The 21,743-nt window shown below is 32.0% G+C and overlaps 4 protein-coding genes across 5 annotated transcripts; all 4 read left to right on the top strand.

Annotated features, from left to right (window-relative positions):
• Positions 1-232: 232 nt before the first annotated feature.
• LOC101268818 (serine/threonine protein phosphatase 2A 57 kDa regulatory subunit B' beta isoform) lies at positions 233-7,150 on the top strand. Of its 2 annotated transcripts, XM_004249428.4 has the most exons (3): positions 233-1,831; positions 6,358-6,697; positions 6,799-7,150. In XM_004249428.4, the coding sequence occupies exons 1-2, from the start codon at positions 656-658 to the stop codon at positions 6,658-6,660; spliced, it is 1,479 nt and encodes a 492-aa protein (XP_004249476.1). In that variant the 5' UTR covers positions 233-655; the 3' UTR covers positions 6,661-6,697; positions 6,799-7,150. The 2 variants fall into 2 exon arrangements, with proteins under 2 accessions (XP_004249476.1, XP_010312253.1); XM_010313951.3 differs by having other exon boundaries at positions 6,358-7,150.
• A 232-nt stretch (positions 7,151-7,382) lies between these two features.
• LOC101268528 (uncharacterized) lies at positions 7,383-10,287 on the top strand. Its single transcript, XM_004249427.4, has 4 exons — positions 7,383-7,736; positions 7,948-8,058; positions 8,960-9,028; positions 9,983-10,287. The coding sequence occupies exons 1-4, from the start codon at positions 7,593-7,595 to the stop codon at positions 10,031-10,033; spliced, it is 375 nt and encodes a 124-aa protein (XP_004249475.3). The 5' UTR covers positions 7,383-7,592; the 3' UTR covers positions 10,034-10,287.
• A 778-nt stretch (positions 10,288-11,065) lies between these two features.
• LOC101247484 (transcription factor MYB27) lies at positions 11,066-12,398 on the top strand. Its single transcript, XM_004249745.5, has 4 exons — positions 11,066-11,331; positions 11,445-11,574; positions 11,756-11,856; positions 11,950-12,398. Exons 1-4 carry the CDS (start codon positions 11,217-11,219, stop codon positions 12,204-12,206), a joined length of 603 nt encoding a protein of 200 aa, XP_004249793.1. The 5' UTR covers positions 11,066-11,216; the 3' UTR covers positions 12,207-12,398.
• A 5,939-nt stretch (positions 12,399-18,337) lies between these two features.
• Positions 18,338-21,694, top strand: LOC101268239 (alpha carbonic anhydrase 7-like). Its single transcript, XM_004249426.5, has 7 exons — positions 18,338-18,555; positions 18,898-19,109; positions 19,888-19,994; positions 20,101-20,209; positions 20,339-20,506; positions 20,605-20,658; positions 21,469-21,694. Exons 1-7 carry the CDS (start codon positions 18,477-18,479, stop codon positions 21,547-21,549), a joined length of 810 nt encoding a protein of 269 aa, XP_004249474.1. The 5' UTR covers positions 18,338-18,476; the 3' UTR covers positions 21,550-21,694.
• Positions 21,695-21,743: the final 49 nt, after the last annotated feature.

Below are 21,743 nucleotides of genomic sequence, written 5' to 3'. Positions count from 1 at the left end.
TGATTAATTTTATTACCTAATACACAAATGTAAAAAAGGAAAAAAGTTAATCGGAGACACGTATATAATTATAAAATTATTGAGATATTTAATTAAAATAAAATATAATTCGGGCGCGTAAAAAATTTACTATCGCGATGGACCATTTATTAATCCTCCATATGGAAACCAACTTATCTTAGCACAAACGGATAAGAAGAAAAATATATTCCGTGAAATGTCAAAAAAGCGCATTTTCAATCAATCATTTTCATTAGCGTCCCTTCAATTTTTAATTATCCCATTTTCGTCACTTTCTCTTTCTATTTTCTTCTACTGCAATTTTACTTTTTCTCCCCACCATTATCTCAATTGATCGCCGGAAAATTCTCCTCACTCCGATCATTTTCCCGTACTCCGGCGGTCATGGATCGCCGTCACTACACACTAATTGGAAGTTCTCGACGGTGATGTTTCTCATCTCCGGTTATAGATTTCATTTCATGTATGGTAAAATCAGGTACTTGTGAACTATACATTGCAATTATTAAAAGCTTTTTTATCTTCTCGATCTCTGTTTGCTGATGGAAAGTTTCTGTTTTTTAGTTGAGGTTTTTTGATATCTATAGGTAGGTAAAAGTAATAGTTAGGGTTTTTGTATTGATTGGAAGGGATAATGTTGAAAAATATCATAAAGCGAGGGCATAAAAAGGTGCTTAAATCAGAAGTATCTGATTTTGGTCACGCGCCGCCGGCGGGAGGAAGGAATTCCGGCAATGTTTCGACGTCTGATGTGGTGGTGAATCATGCTTCGAGAGGAAACATGGTAACGAATTCGATTCAATCACAACAGACACCTTCAGTGATGACATCTGCAGCTCCAGCATCGGGTAACATTGAGAACCTTCCCTTGTTTCGTGATGTGCAGATATCCGAACGTCAAGTGTTGTTTTTTAGGAAACTACAGATTTGTTGTTTTCAGTTTGATTTTACTGATACCATGAAATTGGTAAGGGAGAAAGAGATAAAGAGACATACACTTGTGGAGCTTGTAGATTATGTTCAATCTGGTGCTGGGAAAATCAGTGAAAGTAATCAAGAAGAAATGGTAAAGATGATATCAGTGAATATATTTCGTTGTTTACCTCCGGCATCTCATGAGAATACAGGATCCGAAAATGTGGAACAGGAAGAGGATGAGCCATGTCTCGAGCCATCTTGGCCTCATTTACAGCTTGTGTATGAATTGCTGTTGAGGTATGTGGTTTCATCAGATACTGACACAAAGTTAGCTAAACGCTTTATTGATCACTCATTTGTATTGAAGTTATTGGATTTGTTTGATTCCGAGGACCCAAGGGAAAGAGAGTATTTGAAAACAATTCTTCACCGCGTATATGGGAAGTTTATGGTGCATAGACCATTTATAAGGAAGGGAATCAATAACATCTTTTATAGGTTTATTTATGAGACAGAAAGGCACAGTGGGATAGGTGAGTTACTAGAGATTCTAGGGAGTATTATAAATGGTTTTGCATTACCCATGAAAGAGGAACACAAGTTATTCCTTGTTCGGGCACTCATACCACTGCACAAGCCGAAATCAGTTGCAATGTATCATCAGCAGTTATCCTACTGTATTGTTCAGTTTGTTGAAAAGGATTATAAGTTGTCTGATACGGTTATAAGGGGTTTGTTGAAATACTGGCCTGTCACTAATTGCCAAAAAGAAGTCCTCTTTCTTCAGGAGCTTGAAGAAGTGTTGGAGACCACACAGGCAGCAGAATTTCAGCGTTGCATGGTTCCTCTTTTTAGACAGATTGCTCGTTGCCTTAACAGCCCACACTTCCAGGTTAAAGGATTGCAGTGTTTATTTCTTATTTGCTTTCATGCATCTTCTGTTTATCAATTTACTATTCATCAGTAACTCAGCTTTTATTTTTTCTTTTCATTTCCTCCTTTATTTCAATTGTCGATTAGATTAATATTTGCTTTTAACTGTGGATAGAATTAGAAAATTGATGTGACTGTGCTTTCTGTTTTTTTTTTTTTGGTTGGTTAGATCCTTTAAAGTTGCTCTTTCATACTCTTTTTTGTTTGTTTCTGGAAAAACATTTTCAAATGATTGTGTTCACATGTATAACTGTGTTAATAAGTGAAGAAATGTAGATAGTACTTAGATGGTAACAATTGGCATTTCTCCGATGTGCCATTATGTTATCTCTATCCAGTTTTAAGCATATTTCCTTCTGATTTATCATATTCCATTAACTAATCCGTGTATTGGGTGTTCCATCTGTCCAAGCCTTGGTGGACAGAGTTACACAGTACTTGTGTTGGTAGGAGATAGTAGCCTTGTGAAATTAGTTGAGGTACGCGCAAGCTGACTTGGACACTACGATTATCATAAAAGAATCTACAAATTGGGTGTTTTTCTGAAGGCACCTTATGAAGGCCTGAGAGAGGATCAATAAAAACTCTTTGGACTTGAGGATGTGCTTTGTGACTTTTTCATAGACTCTCTCATCTTCCACGTGACAAAGATGAGTTTCTTTTTTTATGCTGCTAGCTTCCTACTGACGGTACTCCCTGTCGGTGCCTATCCTCGTTTTCCCATTTTACTAAAGGACTATTGACGTATCATGTTGTTGTAGGTTTTTAGCAAAAAATTTTGTTAACAGTTGCACTTTACTATCTCCGTCCTGTCTGTTTTTATCATAAATATCTTTCTTTTTTGTCAAGTACTACTTTTGTCGTAACTATTCTCGTATAAGTTCCTTGTCCACTATTTCTGTTGCAAGTCCATGAGGCTACAACTGCCTTCTACTATCCAATTTAGAACTGCCACATGAACATCAGAATGTGGAGAAATTTAGTCTCATCAGTTATTTTGCTTCTTGACTTCTTGTATGGAAAGAGTGTTGTCATATTCTTGCGCTCATGCTGTCGTGCATATAAAACAATTGTCACAACTGCTTTATTAAAAATAGTATCTAATATAGTTACACGTGGACCATTTTGTCCTCCACTTGAGTAACATTAGAGGTCTAATTAGCGTTTTTTGGCCTGCCATCTATTTATATGTCAAGATAGAGGATACCTTCTTTCTGAGGTCCCATCACCTAGCTGATTATCTAGGGTTGATATAACTTATAACTCCCAAAAGAGGAATTTCCTCATTATACTGCTCATACTCGATCAATAGCGTACTGTCAAAACAAAATGTGGTGCTTTGATTTTGATGGTAGGAATAAGTTTTGAAAAAAAAAAAGCTTTACTTTATTTTATGTCTGTACATAATCTATTTAACTGGAACAAATTTTGGTTATCTCAATTTGTTTGGTAGTTGGTACCAATGTATTATTTCTTATTGAGGGGAAACTGAAAACAAATTAAGAGGTGGAGCTACTCTTTTCAGTTAGCGTAGCTTCAGGGTTATGCTATCACCTTTTGACGAGTAAGAACTTGTCTACCAAACAAGAAGAGATCAGCTAACTTTTCACACTTGTTTTTTATTTCGTGGTGCTTAACTTTCAACCCTTGATATATATGCCTTATGAGCTTCACTGGGCTTTCCATTTGTGTTGCTTGCTTTCTCAATATATGTGGTACTAGTCTCTTTACTTTTTTTTTCTGCAGTTGTATCATCAAATAGTCTGAAAAAATAGTGGATACGGATATTTTAATTCAAAAGCAAAGTTTTTATGCATGAGAGAATTCTTGCTAAACTGCAAATTTTAATGTAACTAGTGTCAACTTGATTTTTTTCTTGATTAAGTTGTGACTACTTGATTCTAATTGACCAACGACAAACTTTGAAACTCTAGCTAATGAAAAAGAGGACAAGCACACTTTATTAGAGCATCTTTCCAGAAAGGTGTTGTTTAGTGAGACAACAAATTACAAGTTCCTTCTCTCCTTTTTCCCCCCTCCATGTCATAACAAAAGCTGGTATTTAAGTGTGGATGAGGGTATAGGGACGGACCATTGTACGTCGAGTTTCAAATTGTATACCATTGTCCCTCCGGTATTTTTGGCTTTCGGCAAAAAAAATAGTTAAATCTTTTTTTAAAGGTGAAAATATTACTCCCTCCTTTTCAATTTGTTTGTCTGGGGTTTTGGCTTGACACGAAGTTTAAGTAAATAAAAATAACTTATGAATCATTTGATCTTAAATTAAAGATATGTGGAATGTACTATGATCTTTAATCTTGTGGTCTTGAATATACCATGTGGAATTTTAGAATTATAGAGTTGCTAGGAAAGGAAAGAGGCGTTCTTTTTTAAAACTGACTGAAAAGGGAAGTTAGACAAAACAAATTGAAACGGAGGGAGTATTAGGGCCCTGTTTGGATGAACTTATAAAAAGTTTAACTTATAAGTCAAAAAGTTAAAAGTCATAAGTAGATGGTCCCTACTCTTTACTTTTGACTTATTATAAACTTTTTTGGCCAAAAAATGGGTGCTTTAAAGCACATTATAACCTTTCTAAACACCTCCAAAACTAAAAAACTACTTAAAAATCAAAAGCACATAAAAATAAGTTAATCCAAACGGGCATGTACTCTGATGCAGCCTTTAGGGAGGGGAGTGGCTAAATCAATGTCTTAATAGCTTTAGGAGATTCTTGGTTAGTTTCTGAAATTTGAGGGGGATAGGAAGAAATAATGAAACTAATTGTGTTGTCTTCCCTTTCTTGATTGTATGTTACAAAATACCCTTGACTATGTGCTGTTAATTATCGTACTAACTAATTTTGTTCTCCTTCAACCACATCCAAATGCCCGTGTTCGATGCCTTCACAATAATTTTATGTGCTTGTGAAGGCAGGATTATAACTAAGGGTCATAACAAAGATTGGGACCTAAAATTATGGAGCAAAGATTATCAATCCCACAGAGTGAGTGGCCTGTGTATTTATGCAATACCGTGTGAAGAATTGTTTGTTTTAGACGCTAGAGTAGAGAAGAGAGGCATTCATTACCATAGAGAGGCCAATCGAGCGAATATTTTTCCTTTTCTTTTCCAGCTTTTGTTCTTTCTACTGTTATACCCAACAAGTATCCCAGCTTTCCAAGATTCTTGGTGAGAATGATTACTGGTTCAGGTTTGTTTCTATCCTTTCACTACCTGCAATCACAGTATCATCAATCTTCATCAAGGATTATGATGGATGGTTTCTTCGAAGGACCAGAGGCTGGAGCGAAATGGCCTACCTGTATTATGAGCATATATCTGTTTTCAGTATTTTTTCAGCTCATTGTTTCAATGTTTTCCTTGATTAAGTGAATGAATCTTAGGGTTGTAGTGCTTGGTTTCTGCTACGTGCTTAGGAGGTGAAATTGTAAAAATTTCTTTTCCTGTTCTGAAGCGTCTTTGCTATTTTCTTTTTTGCTTTTTGGTGAGAAGCACAAGAAAATCTTTTAAAAGTATAGAGTGAGCTTGGATATGGATGTATTCTACTTTACGATCCTCTTTATGGGCAGCACTTTGTGCTAATTCCTATAGCTGCATGAGCAGTTCAGTTCAAATTATAAGCTTGCACTTTTTAGAGGTGCTTTCTTTTTTCTATTTTGATTTTCTTGAGTTCCTTGAACTGCTAAGGAACCTAACATGGATTGGAGATGGGAACATTATGAAAGGTTGCCTCAGTTGTAGTTACTCTTTTGGCCAGTTCTGTCCTAGAACTTTTACCCAATCAAGTGAATCTTGTTCTGTCACCCAAGAAAGATAGCTAGGTAAGGGTCAGATCTGAGTTCTTTTTATTGATTTCGTAAGTATAAGATATGGATACTTTTGGGATGACCTTTCTTTTTTGTTGGATGAGTGATTCTTTTCTTTGTGATTTTAATTGAACTTCTCAGCGAATCCCTTTTTTTTTTTTTAATTTTATCTATTTAGAGTTTCTTTTTTTGTGAGTCGACTTGCTTTTGTATGTAACATGTTAGCTGTGTACTCCAGCTGTGGTGGTTGTGGAATTCTTTGGTTATATGTCCATTTGTCTCGATTCTTTTGTTCTTTCCTAGAAGGTCAATTGCAATGTCTATTTCTGATCAGACCGACTAGATATCTTAAGCACATTCATGTTCAAGTATAGGCATGAATTCAAAATATTTCATGTGTACATTGGAAACATCATTTGCTTGTGCTGCAAAAGCCACTCTTTTTGTTTTTTCGTCCTCCTTTTCATTTGTGTATTTGCAGTAGCTTTCTGTTGAGAAATGTTCTAGTAGTCCTTTAAAAATATATGTTCTTGCAGTAAGTTGCACTTTATATTAATTTTATATTGACATCATCATCTGATAGTAATTCGTAGGATTATGAAATGGCAATCTGTTATATCTTTTGTGGTATTTCTGAAGCAAATTCATATTTCAGGTAGCAGAACGAGCCCTATTTCTATGGAACAATGAGCACATAGTGGGATTGATCGCCCAGAACCGCAATGTCATTTTCCCGATCATTTTTGATGCTCTGCAAAAGAACATAGATAATCATTGGAATCAGGCTATCCATGGGCTGACTGTAAATGTTCGCAAAATGTTCATGGAAATGGATGCTGATCTGTTTGATGAGTGCCAAAGACAGTATTCTGAGAAAGCAGCCCGGGCCACTGAACTGGAAGAGCAGCGAGAACTAAGATGGCAGAGATTAGCGGCAGCTGCAACACAAGGACGTTAAAAAAGGACACATTCATCGCGATTCCTGTTCCATTAAGGTGGGATTAGACCCCAAATCCAAACTGGATATGTGGTCCACTACCACGACCATTTGTTATGCTGGTATTCATTTCTCTTAGTTTTTGTTCGTTGGTTTCAGTGTGTTGAATCGTTGAAGATTACTGGCAATGCAGCCGTGTGTAACTCATATAAGTATTTGATAACTGCTTTGTCGCGTGCTGCAGCTCTGGAATGGCTTGTTTAAGTGTAATTTGTTCTGTAATTTTGCCCTCTTTAGAGAAATTTTTATTCTTCAGTGAACTTTGAAGGCAACAATTTCTGATGTTTACAGGTTATTTATAGTTTTTTTAATGGGTCATTGCACATAGTTTAGTGTTTTAGACAATGGTATCAGAAAGTAGTACCGATCTAATTTTGTATTTTCACTTCATAAACGCTTTTATTATTATTATTATTTTTCACTTAATCAATGATATGTGTGTTTCACTTCAGATTTTTAACTACTCAGTGTCGAGTCGAGTGTCGTATGGAGTGTTAGTTGTAATGTAGAATGAAACTATATACAAATTAGTTAAATTGTAATGTAGAATTAAATATCTGGTGAAAAAAGAACTTTACTATAAATTACCTTCACAATTACAATTTATAAATAATAAACTATGTGTTTGGACATAAATTTCTAAGTAATCCTAATTAAAATTTTGAAAAATAAAATAATATCTTATGATAAAATTAGATGCCGTCCACTAAAAAAAGACCCAGATAAAAATTGATAGGAAAATCCAGGCACTGCCACTTCTTGTAGCTAACGCTTTGCTATTCTTCTTCTTCACTGTTCATCTTCATCTTAATCGCTACAAATTTCAGTTCCGCAATAGAAAAAAGTTTTTTTTTTCTTTTTTCCAAGAATTTATAGGTATAGAAATTGCCGAAATGGGTGGAGGAGCTGCTGCCTTACAGAAAGATGTTCCATGGAGAGCTTCTTCTGGTGCAAAACCCATCCCTAAAATTCATTATTCCCCTATTCTTCGTATACCTCAAAACCCTCTTTCCGATTATGCTCTCTCTATCATGAAGGTTCGTTTTTTTTTCTTCTTTTTTTTGCGGTCGTAAATTTGTTTCTGTTTTGTTGTTTCCCATTTGGTAAGTTTCACTTTTCTCTCAAAATTTTATATGGTAGTGTTTACTTTTGAGTTGTTTGTGTGGTACTTTTTCCCTCTTTTCTTTGGGGTATGGGAGAACTTTGAAAGATGTAATCTTTGTGATTTTTTTGGATTGGGAATTGCAGCATCCAGATCCAATTGGAAGTGGATTGGGGACGGAGGCAATAGTAGAAGCAGCAGGGCCTGATTGCATTGTTCCTGGACAAAATCCACCTATCAAGCTTTTGGGGCTTAAGGTGCTTCTATAATTTAAACTTGTTCTTTTTAACAATGGAATTCTTAATATTAGAATCTAAAATGATTTACTTCTTCATTGGAACTATGACTTTGTTGGAGAAAGTGATAGAGTTAACTCTGAAGATGGTAAATTTTGTCTTTAGAATTTTGTTCAATCGGATGCTACACTTCTTAGACTGTTATCATGAAACTATTTTTAGAATTCTGAGTCCTTTGAGAGGACTGGTTTTTCATGTTTGTGTAACATAAGCTTGCGGCTGTAATCGAGTTGTAACCATGCTTTGCATGTAGGGTAAAGGTAATTAGAGATTGATGTGCATGTGCTTACTGTGAAGCATATGATGGTCTTGTTTCATGTTTAGGTGTTAGAAAGAAAAGATGAAGAATGAAAAAGAAGGAAAAAAACTGCATTTGGTGGCGATGTTATTTAGTTCATCAAGCAGGTCAAGTGTTTTTTGTTGTAGCCTCTTAATGTAGGTTCAGCCAAGTTTAGGCATTTTTATGTTGCAGTCTGATAGTTGCATATTTTGAATGATAGGAATACTCTGCAGAGGGGATTTAAGTTGGCATTTAGAAATTCTACCAGTTGTCTTTGTTAGGTATAATAAGATTGGATTGATGCTTGGCTAGAAACCACCTTGCACATAGAGGGAAAGGAAATGATAATGTCGCATATCAGTAGTGTAAAGAAGTAAAATAGATTCCTTTACTATAAAGTGTTGAGGGAGGGGGAAGCTCACATGAATGATACTTGTTGAATCGAGCAAATGTAATTACTTATGGTAGTTGGCTGTCTGTGCTAAATATGTTATCACAATTAGTTTTTGGCTTTTCTCTTGACCCTCTTCATTAAGTCCCAGTGTTCAGTTTTCACACTCCCTACTTTTTATACGCATGCAGGTATGGCCCATTGAAGTCGACTTGAAATTTATGGAACCTGTTGGACGAGAACTGAAGTCAGTTGGGAAGGTGAATTTTTTACTCTGTCTAGTTTACTGTTTCAATTATCTAAAGAACAATCCTGTTGAGAAAAATCCAGTGACTTATGTAGATCTTGTGAAAGCAACTAGTTTCGTTAGTTAATTTATTGATTGCCTCTAAAACAAGTTGTTCATTCCTTTAACGTAACCTTTGCATGAGCAGTTCTGCCTTGTCTCAGAACTGATTTAGCTTTACCTGCAAAAGTTAATAACCTTTTTGAACTTCAATGAAATAGCTTACAGAATTTGCGGTATATGGATATAGCGAATGAGTAGCCCTAAAAGCTGTAGGAAGTTACCACGCTTTACATGGTATATTTGCTCTGTGGATTCAAGACTAGTATAGTTTAAAGAAGGAATACTAACAGAATGGTTTGAAAAGAAGGTGCTATTCCTCATTTGTAGCGAAGACTGATGGGTATTGGTGATTATAGACATCTGACATCCGTGAGTGCATGTGCATGTACATTTGGTTATGTAGTCAAATAAAATTTGCCGAGTGCTAACTACTAAAACTTTCGACTAAGTATGACACCTACTTGTCTTTCTTTAATATCTTTGTTTTGAAGGATCAAGTTTTACGAAAGGTGGTCTAATTTCAAAAATATGTTTGATTTCTGAAGAAGGTAGAGTTGGTAATTTCATTACCTATGCATTTACAAAAGAACAATAATCAAAATGGTGAATGTAGGTTGTATAACTGCGCTCATAAGAGTGTTTGGCTAATTAACAAATAAGATGCTGCTGCTGCTCTCCCCTTCCTCCTAGCTAGTATAAATATCTCAATTTCGAATTCAGAAGTACAGTCAAGAACGTGAAAAATAGACTTTTTATTATAAAGATGCACATTTGTTGCTGGATTCTTGCATAGACCTGTGGGTACGTACGTGCAAGCGTCGTTTCACCTTTTTGACACTTCGCTATTGTTTTTTTGTGGTTGCAGTTCATGGACTCTGCTGTCGATCTTATGAACAAATCTTTCATTGATCGTTAGTACTTTCCATTGGAGTGGCTGCAGTTCACCAGTTGTTATATCAACTACTTTGAGGCTTGTCAAAAACTAATGAAGCTGGTTATAGAGATCATCAGTTCAGTTAATCCTACTACAAATGTTATCTATTTAAGGAGGTCCTATTTGTATTTTCAAGACTTGAAATCTACTGTACATTCGATAGCTACATGGAATTGTGGCTTTTTGAAAAAGTGAATTACACTGAAAGTTACATAAGCTTGAAAATTTTGCGGCAAGTCAATGGTCCTATGCTATCTTCTTATTACAGGCTCAAATTTTCTGTTTATTCAGTAACATCTCCCAAATATCAGACTTTCATCATGTGTAATAGGAGATTAAAATGCAATGACATTTTCTTGTTTACGAGTAGAAAAAAAAGAACACACTAGTAACACCTGCTTTACAGAATCACTATTGTCACAAGCTGACTGTCAAATAAGGATGATAATAGTGCAGGTAGTAGGTAGCAGGTACTTGATAGAATAGTCGAGGTACACACTAGCTGATCTGAACACCATATTGTCACGAATAAAAAAAGAGAAACAATTGTACATGTTAAACGATATGTCACGATAAAATGTACCTGAGAAATTATTATCTATGTTAATCCAGCCTTCCCATTTGAAAGCTGGGGGCTATCTTTACAGGTCCTAACAAAGTGAGTAGTTTTCATAGTAGTGACAAAGTTCAACTTGTATTAGTGTCTTAATTCAATGGAAAAGGCTGTTAAGCACAATAAGATTTTGTTGCCCCACAGTAGATGCATATATTGGATTTTGCAATGCCTCATGCTTATCTTGAGTTAACTATGTAAGCACATGCCTAATTAAAGCTTATAGTTTATATTATTGTGATGAATGAGACAAAATCTTTATGCCTATAGAGTGTAGTGTTAAGCAGACAACCTTTGTGTACTGGTGATGTAAAAAGGGAGATAGAACTCCACTCTTTTGTGTATATAATATTCAAAACTCCTTTGCTGACCCAATGTAAGCCTTGAGAGGATGAATTTATCTTTTGTGATGATGCTGATATTCCATTATAAACTTGTGTTTTTCCACTTGCTCTTTTTCTCTTTTTAGCCACATTGGCATCCTATATAAGAAGGGTAACTCTGTTAGTTTGTGGCAACCATACATATTCACTTATCACTTCTCAAGTAACCATGCAAGAAGAGGAACTACGAAGAGGACAATGGCTCGAAGAGGAAGATGAGAGACTGTCTATGATGGTAGCTGTTTTTGGTGAACGTCGTTGGGATGCCTTAGCAAAGACTTCAGGTATGATTCAGTTTTTTACACTATATGTTTTTTTTTGACATGTTTTCATACTGACCATGAAACATCCATTAACTAAGCATCAAATAACTCTGTTTAAATATGCTACTATACAGGGCTGAAGAGGAGCGGAAAAAGCTGCAGATTGAGATGGCTGAACTACCTCCGCCCAAATCTAAAGCACGGTCATATCACTGCAGATGAAGAACGTTTGATAATCCGACTTCAGAAACAGTTTGGAAACAAGTAGGCTTATTTTCTTCTTCTTAAGAAACTTTTAAGGATATATGAAACTCTGCCTACTCTTATACCACGTTGAGCTGTGATTATCTTATCTCAAAGTTAAATGGAATCATATCGTCAGCATTTCCAGGATAAAATTTTTCCACTTGGCTTATTAGTACTAAAAGTTTTATCAACGTTACAGGTGGTCAAAGATTGCTAAACAATTGCCTGGAAGAACTGATAACGAAATCAAGAACTACTGGAGAAGTCATTTACGAAAGAAAACACTAATTTATAAACAAGGTCTACTAGAAAACACTCTGCTTGTTGATATTGTATCTGTTCCATAAGTGCCCTCTCTCACATATGATTCTTTTTTTTCTTTCCATTTGACAGAATCCTCTGAGAGTAACACAAGTAATTCAGAACAAAGATCATCGATTTTGAAACGCGATACTGTCCTTAATTCATCATCCAACAGTGAAGACAATTTTTCCGAAAAAGGTGATTGTTCCTCTGCTGATTCTTTCGCGTACTCTTCGAATGAAGTAACATTGTTGGATTGGATACCAAGTTGGTCATATGAACAAACCAGAATGGAACATCATATGTACTTTTGTAGCACAAACCTATGTTCTTGTTATCCTCCATAGACATTACTATTACTACAAGGAATGCAAAGAATCTTGATATCTGTATAGACAGATTGAATTGTACATAATATCGTCTCCAACTTTTGCTTCGAGTTTATGTTATATGCACTGACAACTTACTCCTACAACAATAGGAAACTTTGTAAGTTGATGATTTCCCCTAAGGGAACGATGAGCCGAAGTTTATATGTATATCACTCGAATTTTCTTTGAATCATGGTGTGAGTGTCCTTTAGAAGACTAAAAGAACGGGGGAATGACTACCTGTAATAAAGTTTAGGCTACTATTAGCTCGGAGGGATATTTTTGCTCTTTCGAGTGAGTTCTTTTACTATGCCAACACAATTTCCTCAGTCTATGTGAATGTCGTTTCAAATTATTAGCGTAAGGGGTATTTCCGCTAGGACCGGGAGATTTGGTCTTCTTATATGGATTTTTACAATTTTAACTTAATTATAAAGTAGCTTCGTGGTTTGAGTTAGATCTAAGATCCACCTGATTTCATAGTTTATCGATTATCGGTGTTGGTCCCCATATTAAATTGCTCATGAACCAGATGTCAAACCTTGGGCATGAGGGTGTATGTTGAGTGTCTCACATAGGCTAGGGATCGGAGATTTGATTTTCTTATACGGACTAAGACAATTCGCTATATTTGAGGGTTGAGTTAGGTCCATAATCCTTTTCTTTACAAATTTTACCATGCTCAATTATGTGAAAGGATCCCCAATTTGTTGAACCACCACCACGAACGCTAATCATCTGAGCCATAAGCCAACTTTGGCGTGTCAACTTTTTAAAATAGATGCACACACGAACACGTTCATCCCTCTTGGGCAATAAAGAATATTCAAGATCATGTCAAGGTTGTCCTCTCATTACTTTTTCCACGAGAAAGTTAAATATCTTAGCCTGAATTAATTATTAAAAAATATATCTAGAATCTACTAAAACAAGTTAAATTGCACTAATATAATAAAATCACTTTATATATAATATCCCGATATATATAACTCGATTCTTTTTAACTTTACTTGTTTATCATTAAATTAATCCATAGAGAATTTTATCTTTAACAACACTACTACAAATTTTAGACAATTGATTTACTTTTTTCTCTTTATTTTTAGTATAATTTATATAGTTCAACGATTTCATCTTTTTAATGGATAACTTGCTCAAACAAATACTCCAATATCTTTAAAGTAATGTGAAAAAGAAAATAACGTTACGGATATATGTACTTTAAAAATAATTTAATTGTAATTTAAATTTTTTTTTCTTAAATTTCGTATCACAAATATCATTATATAAGTTAGAACAAAGAGAATAAATTATTTACTCTAAAGTTCTCTTTCTTTCAAACAAGTCTATTGGCCGTCTTTCCCACCTACATTACAAACTATATATATCAAATATATTAATTTATAAATTAAGTGCCCATTTTACTGATTTGCAAATCTCATCTTTGTATTAATCTAATTTTTTCAATTCTAAATTTTGCATTTCATAATTCATAATCTTTTAAAGGTCATTAAGTTCTTTAAGAACAATTTACCAATAATAAATAAATAATGTGCATCCATCACAATAGATATTCTTCTAACAACTTATACACTAAACTTTCCAATAGATGGATAACATATGTTTCTAACTTATAAGATGATATAAAAATAAGTATTTCTTAATTAGCCAATAGAAATATGATTCAACTTTTAATTAATTAAGATAATAATAACACTGATAAATTAAATATCTTGCTTTTAAATTCATCGGATAATTAATGATCTTAAAAAAAAAGGGAATAGTAATTGACATATTCATTTTCTCTTCACAATGGCGAGTTCTAATTTCACATATAGATATTATCGGAAGATATCATAAAAGAGTTTAAGTCATATACATTATTAGTAAATGATGATGACATGTATTAATTTTTCAAAAAAAATATATATAAGATGGAAAATATAGTAAATACATGCTAAAATAATAGTATTTATTTAATGTTATTATTAGTTTATATGAATTAAATCCTACCCATGAAGAGCAAACTATTGATAATTAATGAGTTTATCCCAAAAAAAAAACAAGTTGGTTTATTCTATAATAAAAAGAAATAATAATAAAAGATTAGTTATAATGGAGTGTGACGAGCAACTTAAGAGCAGCAGCCTCTCTTTTTTTTTTTTTTGGGTTGTCTAGGAACATAATATATAATAATAATATAATGAATATATATATATATATATATATATATATATATATATATATATATATATAAAAGAAATTCAAAAATCTTGAGCATCGATGTAGGAATCCAAATTGATCTTAGTAGTCAAAGGATCCTGAGGTATGTTTGACTATGCGATATGATGAAATTATGAGATAAAGTTAAAGTTTCGTTCGGACTTGTAATTTGGATTTTATGTAGTGTGTTTTCTCATAAGCATAAAAACTTCATAAGTTGTAGAACTATTAAAATCGTCCATATTCTTTTATACAAGCAAATCAAATAAGCAAAAGTATATAAAATCGCATGATACACTATCTCAAAGATATTCTTTAAAAATACTATATTTATTGATCAAACTTTAATTGAATAAAAAATAAAATTGAAGATAAGTTGTAGTATGCTAGTCTTTAATATAATCTCAACCATCGAACAACCATCTCACACTAAACTTGAATTTCTCATTGATTGATAAATTTGATTGGTAAATAAATTTGATAAAATATAATACAAATTAGTGGATACAAATGATAAAGTAGGAGTTGATTTGAAGTTATACATTTTATCTTGGTGATAATAATCGATATATGTGATATAAATGATTTAAAGTAATGATATGAATTATAAATTTTATTTACATATAAAATAAATGAATGGTTAGTAAAGTTTTCACAAAAAATTCATTCGTAAATCATATCATCAAAAGATTCAGGGGCAACACACACGAAAAATTGAGAAATCGTCTAATTCTAGTAAATTGACCCATAAATGCCCAAAAATTACTTTAAGAATGGTGAGATTGTACATATTGCTCCCCCAACTCCCTATGGTGGGTTCCATAGAGGTTTCACAAAAAATTCGTTCGGAAGTTATATCACTAAAATATTTATGAGTTAACACACACGAAAACTGAGAAAATTGCATAACTCGTGTAAATTTGCCCCTAAATGCGCCAAAATCACTCTAAAAATTGTGAGTATATATGTACTGCTCCATCAATCGGAGGGTTCATAAAGATTTCACAAAAAAGTTCATCCAGAAATCATATCACCAAAATATTCATGGCCTAGGACATACGAAAAATTGTGAAAATCACCTAATTCTTGTAAATTGGCCCCTAAATGCCAAATAATCACTATTAAAATCATGAGACTATATGTATGGTGGCCACCAACTCCTGCGAAGGGTTTCATAAAGGTTTCACAAAAAAATCATCGTAAAGTCATATTACCGATATATTTATCGGCTAACACACGAAAAACTGAGAAAATCATCCAATTCTGTAAATTGGCCCCTAAATGTTCAGAAATCACTCTTAAAATGATGAGACTATAATTATTGTTCCCCCAACTCTCTACAATTTCATATAGGTTCGATCAGGGGCGGACCCAGTAAGTCAGACGCGGATGCTCGAGCACTCATTGATTTCTGAAATTTTTTGTATATATATACAGAAAATACGATACATATGTTATTATAATTTAAATGAGCACTCATAGAACAAAAGCAGCTATGGGTGAGCTGGTTTAAACCTCTGCAATAAGAGGCGTGCGAAGCCACTGGCGAGGCTTCGAATCCCGTGCTAGTAGCATTTCTTTTTTTAATTTTTTTCCAGCGAATTTTATGTTAAAGGAAGTAAGCACCTACAACCTTTAAATCCTGGATCCGCCACTGAGTTCGTTAATTATTTTTTCTAAAAAGTCATATCATCAAAAAAATTTCTATAAAAAAATAAAAATGTTCATGAGCTAACCCCACGTAAAAATAGTAATATGCATGAATATAAGAGTCTTCGTCCATATTCTTAATTTGGATTCATTATAAATTATTATGGTAGGGAAAAGCATCGATCAATATCCCCTTATGTGTATGGAACGTAGAGTGTGTTTGGTACGAAGAAAATGTTTTCCAATTTTCTCATGTTTGGTTGGGGTAAAAGTTTTGGAAAATGTTTTCCAAATCAACTCATTTTCCTCAAAATTAAGGAAAATGACTTCCCTTCAAAAATTAAGGAAAACATTTTCCAAAGCTCTCATCCAATTTTAAATTACATTTTTTTTTTGGGAAAACATCAATTTTTTAAAAAAATATTTTCAATTTCAAAATTTTATTTTTTTCACCCGATCTATGATCCCCCTCCCCCAACACCACCCCCTTCCCAAAAAATTAATTTTGTTTTTCAAAAATATTTTTCAACTTCAAAATTTTATTTTTAAGCTCCTACCTCCCCCCGGGCAGCCCCACTACCCACCCCTACAAGCCCCCTCACCCCCACCTCCACTCCCCCAAAAATTTAATTTTATTTTTTAAAAATACTATCAACTTCAATTTTTTATTTTATCACTCCTACCCCTCCCCTCTGCCCCCCTACTATCCCCCCCACCCCACCGCACCCCAATCACCATTACCCAAAAAAATTATTTTTAAAAAATATTTTCAATTTCATAAATTATTTTGTATTCTAATAAAAATAAAAGATATTCCTCAAAAATATTTTTCATTCATAAATCAAACACAAAATCATTTTCGAAAAATATTTTCTAATCACCAACCAAACATGAGAAAACAAGTTCAAAATCTACTTGTTTTCCAAGAAAACATTTTCTAGGAAAACATTTTCCAAAGAAAACATTTTCCTTCATACCAAACACACCCGTATTCAACATGTATTTATTCTTTATTTGTTGAACTTTAGTGCATGTAATTATTAGTGCATTTATATTATTTTTAGCTGGCATTTATGAAAATTTTAATATAATTTGTAATAGTATAAACTAATAAGCTTTAGTTAGTAATAAATCAACTTTGTTATGATTTATATGTAGTTATTTTATAATTATTCTGAAACTTAATTGTATAATAATCTGTGTTTTATACTAAGACTCATATGAAAACTCCAATATAAAATACACATTTTATTTTTATAAGAAACACTAAAAAATGCACGTTGACTAGTCTTGAATGATAGGCCTTCTGGATTTTGTCAACTATGGTCTTACTAATTCATATTACCCCCTAACAAACACAAAGATAAATAAATTAAATAATTGGAAAAGACTTTATTCAACGAGTAAAATCATGATCTTTATAGAAAAAAATTTAAAATATAAAGAAGAAAATATTTGAAAAAGTCGAAAATGATTTAACGTTTACCTATATACATAAGTTTAATATTTTTTGAAATATCGATTCCCTTAAGACTAAATATAGTTGAGCTACAAGTATTCAGATTTCACAACTAGAGAATTTTTAAGCAACATTTCATTTTTCGTTCCTGCTCTAAAAATGAGGTGTCGTATATAGGAGATTGAACCTCCTCGATCCTATCTGACTAGTTCCAACCCTATTTTCTATCTATGCTTTTGGTTAAATCTTTTTTTCATAGTTTTCCTCAAACTTTAACAAACAGCATTCGTTATAACATTTGACGAAAATAAAAATTACTTATCTTTTGATAAACTTTAATACTTTTTCCATGCTAATTTATGTGATAAATCTTAAATTTTGGATCTATATAAGTCTCTATTCGGCTGTAAATTTTTTATATATCTTTTGAATATTTTGAATTGAAAATTATTGTGATTTATAATACTTTTATATAGTTTATAAATATATAAAAGATTTTATAAAAATTAAAATTTCATGTTAAAAAATAAAATATATTACGTAAATTGAGACACAGAAGACGTATGAAATATACTCAAAAGAGTATAGTTAGAAATATTATTTTGAGCCCTACCTAACGTAAGGGATATTGTCATTTTTTCCCCCTTTTTTCCACTTGTTGTTTATCTTTATTATATTATTTTGTCGTGATATGGTCGTTGGTATTGATAATTAATTTATCCAATAAAATTTGAAAAAAAGAAAGTCATAGGAAAGTCTCATGTGGCTGCCACATAGGAATTATATTTTACACCATAGTTTTTTTTTTTTTTTCCATCTATAAAAACCCCAACTAGGTGACCCTCTTATTATTAATTTGTTACATTTTCTTCATCTTCAAGAAAGAAAAAAAAAAGGTAGCAATAATTCTAATTATGAAGCAACAAAGATATTTATCTATTTTATTCATTATCATCTTCTTCTCCACTACATTCATTAAAGCTCAAGAAGTTGGTAAGTATTATAACTCTTCTATTTTTTTTGATATTAAATAAACAATTAAACACAGTTCAATGCATTAATCTTTCGTTTTGAGCAAGGTTTGAGAAAAGTTATGAGATTATATTGAATCGATCTAAGGCTTTATCTGATATTTTCTCGTACCTTGCTCATAACTATAGACAATAGTGTCGAAATCAGAAAAGTTAATATAAAGGCATTCAACGACCTAGCTAAAATTTTCTCTCATATTCAACTATGAGCTTAATGCATCAAACTGTTCTTTAATTTGTCGTTATGTACTATGTCTTTGTAATTATATCGTTCAATTTATTAATGTTTTGTTGATTTTATTAGAGGATGAGAGGGAGTTTGATTATGGTGAAAAAAGTGAAAAAGGTCCAAAAATGTGGGGAAAATTGAAGAAAGAATGGGAAGCTTGTAATAATGGAGAAATGCAATCTCCTATTGATATGTCACATGAAAGAGTTAGAATTATTCAAAAGCCAGATAAAAGGCATTATAAGCTATGCAATGCTACCGTTAAGAATAGAGGACATGATATTTCGGTGAGTATATATTCTTTCGAATCTATTTAAAACAATTATTGATTTTTATCGCAGAAAATTAAACATCATAAGGCTTACGTATATTTATTCATCTCAGATTTTACTTGTGAAATTACAATGTTATGAAATTGCTAGCTACTCCTGCCAAGGAATAAAACAACTTGAATAACATTTAATTAATTGTAATTTTAACTTAATAAGCAAGATTGTTTATAGAAATTAATCATTTTTATACTATATAGGTTTAGCTGTTGACAGCTACCAATTAATTGTGCTAGGAGATGTTTATACATAGGAAAAATAAAAACAATTTTTTTAAGAGATATCATATTCAGTAATCAAATTTAAAATTTTTAATTATGGTAGACCTATCATGTTTTATTATTCGAATTTTGAAAAGTTATACATACTTCAATAATTTTAAAGATGCTTCTTGACTTTTGACCTCTCTTTTCCCTATATATTTGAATTTAATAGCTATAAAGTACAAGAATCTTATATATTTGGGGTTTTTAAAGTTTTTCAATTTCGAAAATTATGAACTTTTTATTACTCTTAGATATATTTTTAATTTTTGGTTGTACATATATTGTAAATGATACACTAAAGAGAGGACTAAAGAGTGGAATGTACCTTTGATAATTAAAAAAAAAAATCTCTTCACTTTTATTACTCTTATATATATAGTTCAATTTATTTTTAATTAATAGTCAATTTTTTAATTAATTACCTTTTAAAAATCATAAAAATAATAAAGTTTGTATATATAAAAATGCAGTTACAATGGCATGGTGATGCTGGATCTGTTACAATAAATGGCACAAATTATCCTCTGCAACAAGCTCATTGGCACTCTCCTTCTGAACACACCGTAAACGGCAGAAGGTATGTGATTAATTTAGATTCACGTCACATAAAATTTAATAAAACGTATTAAAATATGAAGTACTTTATATCATTTTCTTTTATTTAATGTTATATTTTGGGACAGGTATGACATGGAAATGCACATGGTACACTTAAACGAAAATGCAACAAATAAAATTGTTGTGATTGGAGTTCTCTACAAAATTGGTAAACCTGATCGATTTCTCTCGAAGGTAAATCTAGTACATTATAATATTCAGATACGTATTTTAATTTGAATATCGTAATTTTAATGACAACAAATAAGGTCTTTGACATTCGTATACGCGTAGTATACTAATATTACATGATTTTATTGACAGTTGATAAGAAATATATCGTCTATGATCGATAAAAAAGATGAAGTGAAAAATGCTGGTATGATTGATCCAAGAGAAATCAAGATTGGTAGTAGAAAATATTATAGATATATGGGTTCACTTACTGTTCCTCCTTGCACTGAAGGAGTCATTTGGACAATTAAAAAAAAGGTAGGTAATTAACAACTTAATTTTGATTAAGTCCCTATTAATTAACAACTAAGATTTATACTAATGATATGTTTAATGCAATTTGTAATCAATATTAGGTGAGGACTGTTTCAAGAGCACAAGTCAAAATGCTTAGAGAAGCAGTTCATGATGTAAGTTTTCCTATTCTCCACATGATATTATGTTTAATGAATTTATGCTAAGTATGCTTGGTAATTAACTAATTAGTATGATGTAACTCAATTTCCATAAATAATATTAAAATTATTGAGTTCTGTTCAATCGATAGCATGTAATATGTAAATTCAATCATGATTAAAAATTGATAATTATGTCTAGTATATGTTTGAGCAAACAATTAAAATTACTCTCCCATTCAATTTATCCGAAGATGTTATTGTTTAGGGAGTCAAATATAATAAATTTTATTTTAAAATATTTAAAGAATCTATAATTAAGTATTATGAAAGTTATACCTTTATAACCTTCATGTAAATTGAGACAACGAGAATAAAACTTATAATATGTATAAAAAAAAAACCAACTTCGTTTCATAAATGAGAAAAGTCATTTTCTTATTTCCCTATTAACCAAACACCAACAAAGGATTTTCTCATAAAATATTATTTTATTTCTATGACTTATGTCGTATCAGACATGTAAATATCTATGTTGTCCGGTCCTATCAAATGAATGTCTCTCATTGTTAAAATTTGAACAGATAGACTCATTTGATATAATGTAGCTTATGGATTTATATCAATTCGATAGCTTTTTCTCCAAACACAATTTATATGCATCAAAATATTTCATTAACATATATATAAATATTTTATTAAATTAATTATATTATTGTATATTAACTTAAGACTACGATGAGATATGATAAAAATCTATAAATTTTAAAAATCTTAATTTCACCTCCGGTTTTGATTATTATTGTTATCTAATTTTGAATGCAGTATGCTGAAAAGAATGGAAGGCCATTGCAACCAAAAAACAAGAGACCAATTTATCTTATGGCACCAGATGATACTGCTTGAGATTATTCTATTCATAATATTTATATTTGTTACAAAAGATTTTTGTTTTCTTGATTGTTGTTATTCTTTTAATCAGCAAAGTGATTGTTGTGTAAAAAAAACAAACAAGAAAATTGCATAATATATAGACTTCTTTTTTCTCCTTCTTACTCTTTTCTAAGATTCGAATAAACATGACAGGTATTTTAAATAAT

This window comes from Solanum lycopersicum, chromosome 10, assembly GCF_036512215.1.
Source record: "Solanum lycopersicum chromosome 10, SLM_r2.1".
NCBI lineage: Eukaryota > Viridiplantae > Streptophyta > Magnoliopsida > Solanales > Solanaceae > Solanum > Solanum lycopersicum.
Note: the sequence above shows the minus strand (reverse complement) of the source record. Positions and strands in the feature narration are given on the sequence as shown.

Excerpts from the sequence above, each read along its gene's own strand:
- LOC101268818 (XM_004249428.4), top strand. The coding sequence starts at position 656 with ATGTTGAAAAATATCATAAAGCGAGGGCATAAAAAGGTGCTTAAATCA. Across the intron at positions 1,832-6,357 it reads TTAACAGCCCACACTTCCAG|GTAGCAGAACGAGCCCTATT; the intron begins GTTAAAGGATTG and ends TTCATATTTCAG.
- LOC101268528 (XM_004249427.4), top strand. The coding sequence starts at position 7,593 with ATGGGTGGAGGAGCTGCTGCCTTACAGAAAGATGTTCCATGGAGAGCT. Across the intron at positions 7,737-7,947 it reads ATGCTCTCTCTATCATGAAG|CATCCAGATCCAATTGGAAG; the intron begins GTTCGTTTTTTT and ends TGGGAATTGCAG. Across the intron at positions 8,059-8,959 it reads TCAAGCTTTTGGGGCTTAAG|GTATGGCCCATTGAAGTCGA; the intron begins GTGCTTCTATAA and ends ATACGCATGCAG.
- LOC101247484 (XM_004249745.5), top strand. The coding sequence starts at position 11,217 with ATGCAAGAAGAGGAACTACGAAGAGGACAATGGCTCGAAGAGGAAGAT. Across the intron at positions 11,332-11,444 it reads TGCCTTAGCAAAGACTTCAG|GGCTGAAGAGGAGCGGAAAA; the intron begins GTATGATTCAGT and ends GCTACTATACAG. Across the intron at positions 11,575-11,755 it reads CAGAAACAGTTTGGAAACAA|GTGGTCAAAGATTGCTAAAC; the intron begins GTAGGCTTATTT and ends TCAACGTTACAG.
- LOC101268239 (XM_004249426.5), top strand. The coding sequence starts at position 18,477 with ATGAAGCAACAAAGATATTTATCTATTTTATTCATTATCATCTTCTTC. Across the intron at positions 19,995-20,100 it reads CACACCGTAAACGGCAGAAG|GTATGACATGGAAATGCACA; the intron begins GTATGTGATTAA and ends ATTTTGGGACAG. Across the intron at positions 20,659-21,468 it reads TTAGAGAAGCAGTTCATGAT|TATGCTGAAAAGAATGGAAG; the intron begins GTAAGTTTTCCT and ends TTTTGAATGCAG.